Genomic DNA, 12635 nt, shown 5'->3' with positions numbered 1-12635 from the left:
TGATCAAATCAAAGTTCATTTGTCATGTGCGCTGACTACAACAGTGAAATCCTTACTTACAGGCTCTAACCAATAGTGCAAAAAAGGTATTAGGTAAACAATAGGTAGTTAAAGAAATAAAACAACAGTAAAAAGACAGGCTATATACAGTAGCGAGGCTGTAAAAGTAGCGAGGCTACATGCAGACACTGGTTAGTCAGGCTGATTGAGGTAGTATGTACATGTAGATATGGTTAAAGTGACATATATGATGCATATATGATGAACAGAGATTAGCAGTAGCATCTGATCTTCATCTAAGTCACAACAAAACAGTGTGCTTAAACTAATAACACACAAATTATTGTTTTTTTCTTGTCGATATTGAGAGATCTCAGAAGATGAAGAATTGTTGACTTGCATAAAGCTGGAAAGGGTTACTAAAGTATCTCTAAAAGCCTTGATGTTCATCAGTCCATGGTAAGACAAATTGTCTATAAATGGAGAAAGTTCAGCACTGTTGCTACTCTCCCTAGGAGTGGCCGTCCTGCAAAGATGACTGCAAGAGCACAGCGCAGAATGCTCAATGAGGTTAAGAAGAGTCCTAGGGTGTCAGCTAAAGACTTACAGAAATCTCTTGAACATGCTAACATCTCTGTTGATGAGTCTACGATACATAAAACACTAAACTAGAATGGTGTTCATGGGATGACACCATGGAAGAAGCCACACTGCTGTCCAAAAAAACATTGCTGCACATCTGAAGTTTGCTAAAGTGCACCTGGATGTTCCACAGCGCTACTGGAAAAATATTCTGTGGACAAATGAAACCACAGTTGAGTTGTTTGGAAGGAACACACAACACTATGTGTGGAGAAAAAAAGGCACAGCACATCGACATCAAAACCTCATCCCAACTATAAAGTATGGTGGAGGGAGCATCATGGTTTGGGGCTGCCTCAGGGTCTGGACAGCTTAATATCATCGGTGGAAAGATGAATCCCCAAGTTTATCAAGACATTTTGCAGGATAATGTTAGGCTATCTGTCCTCCATTTGAAGCTCAACAGAAGTTGGGTGATGCAACAAGGCAACGACCCAAAAGACGGAAGTAAATCAACAACAGAATGGCTTCAACTGAAGAAAATACGCCTTTCTGGAGTGGCCTAGTCAGAGTCCTGACCTCAACCCGATTGAGATGCTGTGGCATGACCTAGAGAGCAGTTCACACCAGACATCCCAAGAATATTACTGAACTGAAACAGTTTGGTAAAGAGGAATGGTCCAAAATTCCTCCTGACAGGTCTGATCCGCAACTACAGAAAACGTTTGGTTGAGGTTATTGCTGCCATAGAAGGGCCAACCAGTTATTAAATCCAAGGGTTCACATACTTTTCCCACCCTGCACTGTGAATGTTTACACACTGTGTTCAATAAAGACATGAAAACGTATAATTGTTTGTGTGTTATTAGTTTAAGCAGAATGTGTTTGTCTATTGTTAGGAATTAGATGAAGATCAGATCAAATTTTATGACCAATTTATGCAGAAATCCAGGTATTTCCAAATAGTTCACATACTTTTTCTTGCCACTGTACAGAAAGTGGCTCTACTTTTACAGCAAGATGAACTTCTCTCTCAAGGTCAAGTGGTGTTGGAGGGTAGAATGACTAAAAGCTCCCCAAACCCTGCCTGCCTGCCAGCCACTGGCACTACCCCATCATTCTGCACCCACCATGGTGACCACACTGGCTCGTTGTGCCAGGCTGTATGTGCCGTCCCCCTGTGTAAGGAGGCTTTTCTGTGTGACTGTCAGTCTTTCTCATGGGTTATTGTTACATATTTCATGGGGTCCCATGAGGCTGCTTTATTTGTTTTGTTTGAGGTTGTTTGCCAGGGAAACCAGTCTCATGAAATCTGGACCGTACCACCTCACTTTTTTTTGTACCTTTTTATTTAACTACCCAAGTCAGTTAAGAACAAATTCTTATTTTACAATGACGGCCCAACCCTCCCCTAACCCGGACGACGCTGGGCCAATTGTGCGCCGCCCTATGGGACTCCCAATCACAGCCCGTTGTGATACTTCCCGGGATCGAACCAGGGTCTGTAGTGACGCCTCTAGCACTGAGATGAAGTGCCTTAGACCGCTGCGCCACTCAGGTGGGTTTCCAGTGTGACTCCCAAATGATGAAATGGAAGGACTAGTAAGTGGTAAGGGGTGCACCCTGCTGCATAATAAAGAGGCCCCTTATGCATATTAATATGAGCACTCTGCATAATGCCTACACCATGTGACACGCTCAGTAGCACACAGTCATCCTGTCGGTTAGGCTTTATCTTTCCCACGTTTCACCACTGTTATTTATGTCCACATTCCTCCATACAGGGATCCCCTACCTCTTACCCATCAGCCCCACCCTCACCCATCTTAACTCCTCCACCCCTGGCTGCCAGCCTCGTTCCCACACACTCCTCCCTCACACACACTCATGACTTCTTCAAACATACGGCGGAGGTGTGTGTGATGCCAAACGAGAACCTCGTTACCTCCCCTCCCTCTTGGCTGGCTGGTGGAAAGCTTTTGGAAGAACTACAGCGACATCTGCATGTGCTGCAGCTGCAGAGCGCCAGGCTGATACCCGCTATGCTGCGCCGGGCTTCTCCTGCCAGACTGCTCCCCGCCGTACCGCCCCTCCGCCCACACTACCCCTCCGGCTCTCATTACTCAAATTACTAAACAACGCTAATTGTGCGGCGTGTGAAGCTCGCTTCATTTGAATATTCCTGCATATGGCCTGAGGGGATTTGCCTCGCAAGGGGACGGACCTAGCCAGGAAGTCTTGAAGTTTGGGCATCCACAATTAGCTGAGCCAGGCGGGCGCTGCTCTCTCTGCACGGGGCTTATTTTACCTGGAGTTACGACGTTTCTTTTGAATTAAACGACACAGCGAAGATCAGATCCTCCTTTATTTGGGTTTAAAGGCCTCAACATTCTTAGTAACTTTAACTGAATTTATGATGTGAAAAAATCCTTATTTATACATATATATATATATATATGTATATATATATATATATATACACACCTTTTTTTACATTTTTTTTTTTGATTATCATATTGAAAATTGACAAGAAAGTGTGAGAAATAAAAGATAATAAAAATATCTTTAGCAAAGTCCCACGATTGGTTTTATGTTGAACTGAAACAGACGGTGGGGGGAGACAGAAACGGTCCACAATCTGTACGCCTTAATTAATAGTGTGTGTGTGTGTGTCTTGGGAGCCAACAATGCACCCCTTGTGTCCCATCACAAAAGGACAGTGCGCCAGACAGAGGGGGAGGGGGGGGGGGGATTTCTAGAATCAGAAACAATAGATTCATTGCCTGTAATGATTTAATACAGGCAATCAGAGTCCAGGCAAGCATATTAATTTGCGCATAAATTACACAACATTTATTTTTCAGATCGGGGGGGTTAGCATGTGTGGGCGGTTGGTTTTTTCTTTTCCCAGGGACATCATGGTGAAGGTTTGCGACAGAATGCCCCCAGCGATTCCCACGCCTATCCCTGTGCCGCAAGTCACCAGGTTTCAGCTCCCCTGGTCCCACACCCCGACCTGCTGGCGCTGCCCGCCCGCTGCCAGTCGCAGCTTGCCGCCTTGCCAAGTAGAGAATCTTAAACCATTACAGCAGGTCAAACATAATTAAGAGCAAAATGCCCGCTTCCTCATCAACATGATTTTGTTGTATTAATGATATCCAGAGATCATAGAAAACATATTTGCGATTTGTTCTCCGCTAAGTCTTCTGTGAAAAAATAGGGGGAAAAAATCCATTCTGTGACAAGGTGCTGTAATTAAAGGGATAAAAAAAAAATCTAAATCGTCCTGCAATAATTGACTATAACCATAGATATCCACATCATTTACATACACACACACACATACTGTATGTATGACGAGTCCTTGCTGCGCAGATTGGAAGACACTCAATTAATCCGAGTTGGAAAGGTTGAGCGCGCCCACTTTTTTTAATTAACGTTGAATTAAAATGAATTGGCAGGTTGCCGGAAAGCAGGCGCACGGCTTTGAAGATTGCCATCGCATAATGAGTCGCTCTTTCCTTTTTTACACTTTGGGCTCCTCCATTTCCACTCCCTCGCTCTCCGCTGCCAGTTGCCAATGTGCCTTAGCGATTTAATGATATGCAAATGAAATATGCATAAAACCATTCTGCTGAAGGATGATTAAGCACAGAGGACATTAGCCTGTGCCCGCCACAGTGTCTGTTGTCTCCTCTCCATTCCGCTTCGCCCGGCGCCAACGACAGACACCACTGGAACAAAGCTCAATACTAATTATAGGAGAACACTAATAATATCCAATTGAGAGAAATTAAATTCCAGGCAGGGTATATTCTCACTCCTGTTTTGTAAGATCCATATCCAGAGAAGTGAAGGCAAAGTCCCCAGAGCTGAGGACTGGAGCTGTAGAGAGCAGAGAGGAAAGGAGAGGAGGCAGAGACCAGGTTTTCCAGGATAGCACTTGAAGAGACTAGCATTGCCAAACATTGCAGGAGCTTTTCTCTGCTTGTTTGTTAGTAGTGTTGCATTATTTGAATGCTGTCTTATTAAAGAAGGAAGGAAAATATCCCCCCTTTCTCAATTTCTCTCTCAATTTCCCCCCCTTTCTCCCTCCTGTTTTCTGCTGCGAGCTCTCATTTTTTGGTAATCCATTTGTGTAATGAAGACGTGGCGCAATTAACATCCCCCTTGGAATTAAATAAAAGGCCGATCATCCAAACCTCATTAGCTCCGAAAGATTATAATATCCACACGCGTTCCGCCGTGAAGGTTACGGGAAAAAACACAACAGAATTACGAATTAAACCGTTAATTGTGTATATTTGGATCGCGGTTTAAGCGACCGCAGCTTAGATGCCCAAAAAGATGCCACCATCCATACCAGCCTTTCCTTACTGGTGGCAGCCTGGCTCTGACATCTTGGTGGTGTATGCCAAGACAGTGTAGGAAGCACAAAGATCTTATAATCCCTCCCTTTGGATGGCTTCTTCAATTATTCATATTCCACAACCGTGCCCTGTTGTCCAACAAGAGGGGAAAAAAAGTTTGGGATATCCATTTGTGATGGCTGATGTTGATTTCTTTCTCGCTAAATGTTATAATTATTCCGGTGCAATTAGTGAACTTAACGAAACCCTCCAATCTGTCTGTTTGCAGCGGCGCCTATCCTTGGCTCTGTGCCCGATGCCAGTGGACCTTGCGGGAACCACGGCAACGTTCCTCCGGACCCCGTAAGTACCAAGACCCGCGACCCGAACCGGTTGGTACCCCATCTGCATCTGTTCCTCATAGTTTACCCCTTCCACTTTACGCCAATAAAAACACTGGAAGGGTGGAGTTTGGTAGTTCCTTTGGTTGGTTGGCAAGGAGGGGGCAAACTAAAAAGCGTGGGTGAGGGGGTGCCGAAAGTGTTCCCAAGGCCCCCCTACCCCAGCCTGGAAGAGTTGCAGGCAGGCCAGCTGGGGTAGGGTATCTCCTCCACACCCCACCAGTGTGTGTGTCTGCAGCCGGGGCTGCTGCTTCTGTCCCCCTGCCTCCTGTGCCCCTGCCCCCTCCACTGAGTTCCTGCATGTCTGTTGTCTGTGTGGCATCCCCCTCGCCTCAATCTGGTTCCCATACTGGTGGATGCTGTATAGAGCCTACAGCCTGAGCCATTCATCTCCCTGGTGATTGCTGTGAATGTAGATAAATCACACACACACACACACGAGCCTGCCTCTCTGGCATAGCTTTGCTTGCTGCTGAAGTAGATTTTCATTCTTTGTGTTTTTGCCTTTTATTCAAATTTTTTTTTCAAGAAGTTGTTCCTGTCACGCATAAATCCCACACACCTGGAAGAAACCATGATGCGCGATAAGTTTTTCTTTGGCGAAAAACAAAAAGTACAATTTAAACGAACGCAGAGAGAAAAGTAAATGAATTCCTGTCTGTCCGCTGATTATAATTTGTGTTGGCGGTTCATTAGTATGCATATTCATGTTTGCAGTTTTTTTTTCTTTTTGTGTGTGTGTGTCTTTGTAAACAGCTGCTGTTGAGACCTTGGCACAGTCCCTCAGGTCCTTTCTTCCTCCCTCCTCTCTTGTGGCAGGCGATTGGCAGGTTGGCAGCATCTGCGGCAGGGAGGCAGGCAGCAGTGCCCATGGTAGACATTCCTCACTGCAGTGCCTGCCAGCTGGCTTGATGAGAGCTGGAGGAAAATGGTGTGGTGGGGGGGTTGGCACATAAACCCGCACCCGCTTCACACACTCCCCTCCCCACAGAACAGCTTTTGTTTTGTCTTGTTTTCCCCTCTTTGTTTTGTTTGTAATCTTTCCCCTTCCTTTCATTCCGTCCGTCGCGCTAATTAACAGAGCAAACTTTTGTTGTTCTAATTAGTCATTTGAAGCACTTGATGGTCTTTGTTTGCACTTGGCTTTCTTTATCTTTGCCAAGCGACCCACGACGGGTGCCCAATCGTGTTGATTTGCTCTTGATCGTTGTGTACCATCTCTCGCCCCCTTCCATTTTTCCGCGACAGATGCCACCGCGTTCCCGCTGGTACACCTCTCGAAGATCGTGGGTACCGAATCACCACTGCTCCTCGGGCATCCTCAGAAGCGGTGACTTTCCCGCAAATCCGTAACGCCACCTTCCAGATAGATATGGTGCCTTTTCATCGCCGGTGTTTTCCTAGGGTGCGCCGTGACTGCCGATGAGCAGGTTGGCATGGCGTACGCTGCCTGGCTGGCTGGTCGGTTGCCTGGCACAGGGGGTTGTGCTTGAGAAGGGAGAGCAAGAGAGAGAGAGAGGGAGGCGCTTATTTTTGTCCCACCCCCCTGTCATCTCTAGGACAACACCACAAGCTGCAAGTTTCTCTGTGTTGGTTGTTCTCAAATTTCCACTTCCCCCACCAGTCCCTTGTGGCAGAGCCCATTTCCTTCATCTCCCCTGGTCCCTGGCATCCTGCGCTGTGGTCCACCTATCGTCTTTTGTTTTTTGTTTTCAAGCCGATACGTCCTCCCTCCACTCCTTGCCACCATGCTATGCCAAGCGCTCCATCCCAACCCCCAAGGTGTCCCCTGAAATTCCTCCAGGTGCACCGCTCTTCTCTTCCCATCGTCAGAAGGCTCCTTTCTTCTGTAATCTGGGGCAGCAGATGTTCTCCTCTTCTCCTCTGCGGTGGCGTTGACTTGACGTTGAGCCTTGGCTCCAGAACCCCATCCGCACTCTAACTTCTACTTTTTGTAAAACACCCACCCTCCCCAATAAAGTCCCAACCCTGGCGTGGCACTAGCTACCAAATCAGTCGGGGGTCTTTTCGTCTCCCTGTCTACATCTAGCCGCCTACCCCCGAGAGCGAACGCGAGTCCGCCCTGGCGCTACCACTGAATGGATGGCACTGTGCCAGCTTCTCTCTGCCATCATCTGCATTCGCTGCTTGTTTCTCTCGCTCGCCCACCCCCTCTCTTCTGTCTCTCCCTCTCTTACCCTCCCCTCCTTCTCCGCCCGAATCCCCCTTTTGTTCTATAGGCTTGACATTAATTAACATGTGGGTTAATTGACTCTAAAAGCTGATTAATTGCTCTTAACATCTCCCATAGACTGGCTAGCTTTGTGTCGCGCCCCGCGCCCCCTTCTGCCTGGCACCGTCTGTGCCTCTACCTTGCCCTAGCTAGCCTCCAAGTTGGCTGGTGCTAGTAGAGGAGCAGAGAGATAGCCAGCCCTGCAGCCAGCAGCTCTGGTATAGTGTAGTGTTATAGACGTGAGTGAGCAGTGCCCCTACCCCACTGTACACTGGGAAGGATCTCAGGCTGCTTATTGGACTATAGCTGATCGCAGTTGACGTTTTGCTGTCTGATCCCACCGCAGGATGTTGCAATGGCATTTTGTTATAAATAATCAAAGTCCTCCTGCAATCACCTCCCACCCCTTTTTCTATCTACCCTTCTCCTCCCTTTTTCACCCTCCCTCTCTCTCTCCACCCTCTCCGTCCCTCTCTCTCTTTCTGTCTCTAAACTAACACACTTTCACACCAGCAGATACCAACTCTCCTGTCCTGTCTTGCCTTTTCACTCTTTTCTATGACCATCTGTTTAGCTTTTTCCCATTTTTTTAAACGAACTTCGAGGATTAAATGGATAACGAATCAAAGTTGTAAATAAATTGCCATGTTTTTGGTCGTTTTTCGAATAGCACTCCTTATGTACCGTGCGGTAATTATCTTTTCTCTCTTGTCGTTAGCGGTTTCGGGGGAACCTCGCTGAGAATTAGCCTGAATTAGCTACATCTGTCATTTGATTAGGTAATTATCTTGGCCACACCGCTTTCTGTCTTTTATTTTTTCTGGTCGTTCTGAACGGAGCTGATGAGGTTAAAAATGAGAGACAGAGCGGGTTTTAATTATTAAATAATATGCCCCCCTCCCTCTGAAAGGGGTCTGCCAAGTGCCGTTAATTAGCCAGGCTGCTGCTCGCATTAATAGTCAAGGTAGAACAGACTCATTAAGACACAGCAACACTCTCTCTCTCCCTCTCTCTCTCTCACGCACACACACACACACACAGCCAGGTTACCAGGTGCCTCAGGATATACAGTAGGATTGCTCCTTTAGTCTATCATTCCCCTCTCTCCCTGCCTGTGTTTAGATTTGATATGGGTCTGGTCGTAAGCTGTTTAATTGCTGATGTTCTTAGTGTTGACTCTTTTCCCTGCGATCTCCCTGTTCTGTCTTTTGGTGGGGCGGCGAGATCCCTCGCAGCGGCTCCGTCTGGCGCTGGTGTTTTGGGGAGGCTGCGATAGGATGGCGAGACGGGGCGCTGGCACACCACTCCACAGGGCTGAATCACGCTATTCTCTCCTCTTTCACACCCTTCAGTTTGTCCCCCATTATTAAATAAAAAGGAGCATGAGGCAACTGAGGCAACAAGAGGCATCCATTATGCAAATTAAATGCTATTTGCATAATGTCTTACGCCAGGAATATGCAAATGGGGCGTATAATTTATGAGCTCCTGCGTCTGTCTCAGTGTTCCCATAACTTACAAAGAGGATATTTTTGTTTTACACCCTCTCTTCTCCCCTCCTCTCCAGGCTGGCACAGACACACACAGTCTCACACACACCATACCCATACAAAACAAGCACACACTCTATTCTCACAAAAGGGTTGGTGGCTGTGTGTACCATGGCTGGCAGACTGATGGGGGGATAAGGAGGCAGGCTAAGGAAGGGAAGGGGAGGGTTGGTGTGATGGAAGACGTGGTGAGAGGGGCACATAAACCCCCTTTACAAAGGAACAGTAGCAGAAGCACATTTTCTATAATAAATTAAAGGACACTAATGTGGGCCGGGTGATGGGGAGCCCCTGTGCTTTTTGACTTTTGTTTTGTCTTTGCGAGAGAATATGGTCCTGCCTCTTCTGGCTTTCTTTGACGCCAGCTTTTGGACTTGAGATTTCTGCCTGTCACAGGAGCTGGTAGCTAATCCTCATCTGGAGGGTTTCCTCAGGAGTCAGTCTGAAGAAGACAGAACAGTGCCGGCCGGGATGGAGAGGAGAGAAGAGGGAGAGGCTGCATCTGAAGGCATGTGTTTCGGCTCCCCTCCACACAGCCTCCAGTACCCAGGGCTGCAACATGTCAACCCAGCTCAGCCAAGTCCTCCTCACCTCAGCACTGCTACAACCTGTACCAGAACTAGGAGAAAACCCGGAAGCATCCATGTTGTCTGATCTGAACCACGACTGTTTTATTTGAGCCTTTTCCTCCTCAGCCTTCTGTCCCTGTTTTTTTCCTCACCCCGGGTTATTGTAATCACCAGCCTGTTTTGCATACTTGATCTGTGGCTAATGTCTGAAGTGACAATACCACATTGTTGAAGAGACAGAAAGCCACAGACGACATGCGTTGGAGAAAAACACGCCCACTTCTGCACTACGGTGTTGGGCATAGAGAGACAAACTTTGGATGGTTTCGCTGTGTTTGAAAAATACATTTCTCCTCAGGGCCTCCAGACCTCTTTTTTTTTTTTTTTTTTTTGTCATCGTCTTCTTGCTGGCGACCTGGTGGCTTTTCCTCTCTTTGTATGTGTCCCACACACGGATGGATGGCAGCTGGGGACGCTGTGTGTATGTGTGCCAGGACAGAACCCCCCGTCACACACAGGACCAGTGTGCCCGCCTCCCACTGAGCCCAGGGGCATCTGCTGCCTACTCCTCTCTGCTTTCCTGGTAGCAGCTAAGCATTGTAGAGTTCAGAGATGATGCGGGCACCGCTGTGTGTGTGTGTGTGTGTGTGTGATGGCTTTCTGGTATACAGCTCAAACACTCACACAGGGTGTGTCACCTTGACTCCAGGCATTGCAGGATTCTCTATTGCAGTGATCAGATCTCAGTATGGGATGGACAGAAGATTCTTCCATGGGAATATTGGCTTTGCTTCTCTGTATCTGTGCTGTGTGTGCCCATGGCTCGGGCTTGGACTGTCACTCGCTAGGCTATACTGTACTTACAGCCTTCGGATCCTGCTACAGCCACTGTTAATTAGAGCGCCGTGGTCATTATCCGTATCCATTTAATTCATCGCTGCTCTCAATTATCGTTTCTGATTCACATTTGTTTGTTTTGTGTATATTGGCGCAGTGTGATTGGAAAGATTTTCTGTGTGTACGTATGTGTTATTTTTGCAATCGCAATTATATCAGGAATTAGCGTTTAACTGCTGGCTTAATTATGCCGCTCAGACCTTTCATTATTCACATGCATGATAATGAGATTCTCAATGAAATGTTGAATATTCACACCAACGCACGTGCTCTGAATATCAGCTGCAGGTCATCAAGAGCAATGTATAACAAATGGCATTTGCAGTGTTTGTTTTTTCCATTACATTTGCCTTACATTTGCCAAGTGTTCATGTAGTTAAATCGCAAAGTGCAATTGAGACTATAATTGACAATACAAACTCAGAGTAGTAGTCATTGGCTAAATTAGCAATGTCAAATGTAACTAGGTCTGTGTTTTTTAAATCCATTTCGCCCTCATTTTCTCTAACGAGACCAGCAATTGTTAGTTCACAGTTTAGTTGCCCTATTTGTATTTTTTTATTTTAAATCGAATGTACTGTAGCCTATGTGACAGTCACATTGCTCATTGTTTTATGTGGCACATTACTTTCACCTGGCCCCTGTCAGTGAAATTGTTGCTCTTATTTTTATTTATGTGTTGAACTGACATGTGGAGCTTTTCTGGCATAAGTGAGAAAGGAGATTTAAAGTCCTGAAAATACCTCCACACTTCTTGTGCTCTCATCAAACAGGAATAGAATTTCATTTCATTCTCTGAAAAAGCCAAAGAAAAGCAATTTAAAATCTGATTTAACTTTGGTTTGAAGTTCTGTTGGAGGTCTGTACAGGACAGCTGAGTGGCCTGCCATTGCTACTTGTATATATCCACAGTCTGGAAAAAAAATATCAGGGCATTTGGGAAAGCAAATAAAACTGCATTTAAAGGGAAATGGGAGAGAGACAGAAACGGAAAGACATGACATTGGGCTTCCAAAAGGATTCTTTGTTTTGGAAATAGGCCCACCTTTGCTTTAGATTCAAACTGTGTGTTTGGAAGTCTTGATCACCAAGTTTCTCAACTATTTCATAAGCACACTTGATACGAAAATCAATGCACGAACGGACCAAAGAGACACAAAATAATGTATGATTGCAGTTTGCTTAGGTTTTGTGCTTGCTAGTATATTTAAAATGTATGTAGTTCTGTCCTTAAGCTATTGTTGTCTATTAAGGTTCTGTATTATGTCATGTTTTGTGCTTTTGTGTGGACTCCAGGGAGAGTAGCTGCTGCTTTTGCAACATAACTTGTCCCGATTGAGGCTGATTCCCTGACCTGTAAATGTTCTTAATTTGCTGTTTTATGATTTTGTTATACTCCTGTGAATTCTGTGTTTTTTTTATTTTAGTACCTATAGTTTTTCATGTCGTCTGTCTAATTGTGTAATGACTGGGTGCTGCCTATCTTGGCCAGGACGCTTTTGAAAAATAGATTTCAAATTTCAATGAGACATTCCTGGTTAAATAAAATACAAATAATAAGTATACAAATAAAATCCTAAACCCTAGTAACTGCATAATACAAACAGCAGATGTTTACTTTGGCTAGTTCAATAGACACTTCCTGTTGAAACCCCAAAATAGTTTCAAGCTGTAATTCTATCCCGAACAACGTAGGAGAAAATATCACAGTATCCTAACCAGCAGTATGGTGATGCAGCATATCAATGTATACAGCATTCAGACTCCCACAATTCCAATAAGGAGTAGGCCTAATTAACTGTGAATGGTTCAGTGGTGTTCATCATGTTTTCAAGTTTGAATGTTTTAAATGCTGTTATTGCACTACTTACGTGCACAATGTTGTATCAAAGAGGTGTGTTAGAAAAAATAAATAACCAAAGCATTATTTACCACGATGGCTTATGTTTTCCTTGTGATATGGATGTGTCTTTGCGCCCTTTGCCAGTACACAGACACATACAGTGCCTCTTCTGGTGACTCATTTAAGCAGGAAGACATTATATGGTTATGTG

At 45.5% G+C, this 12635-nt stretch overlaps 1 protein-coding gene across 2 annotated transcripts in view; it reads left to right on the top strand.

Moving 5' to 3' along the window:
• Positions 1-12635, top strand: part of LOC110506517 (uncharacterized) — a 290413-nt gene that overhangs the window by 36379 nt on the left and 241399 nt on the right. For both annotated transcript variants that reach the window (XM_090222312.1, XM_090222311.1), the window contains exon 4: positions 5221-5294. In XM_090222312.1, the coding sequence (XP_090078438.1) occupies positions 5221-5294 (74 nt within the window). The remainder of the gene's footprint in view (positions 1-5220; positions 5295-12635) is intronic.

The sequence above is a fragment of the Oncorhynchus mykiss genome, chromosome 26, assembly GCF_057628025.1.
Source record: "Oncorhynchus mykiss isolate SJ-2025 chromosome 26, ASM5762802v1, whole genome shotgun sequence".
NCBI lineage: Eukaryota > Metazoa > Chordata > Actinopteri > Salmoniformes > Salmonidae > Oncorhynchus > Oncorhynchus mykiss.
The sequence above is the reverse complement of the archived record's forward strand: the minus strand, read 5'-3'. Positions and strand labels throughout refer to the sequence as shown.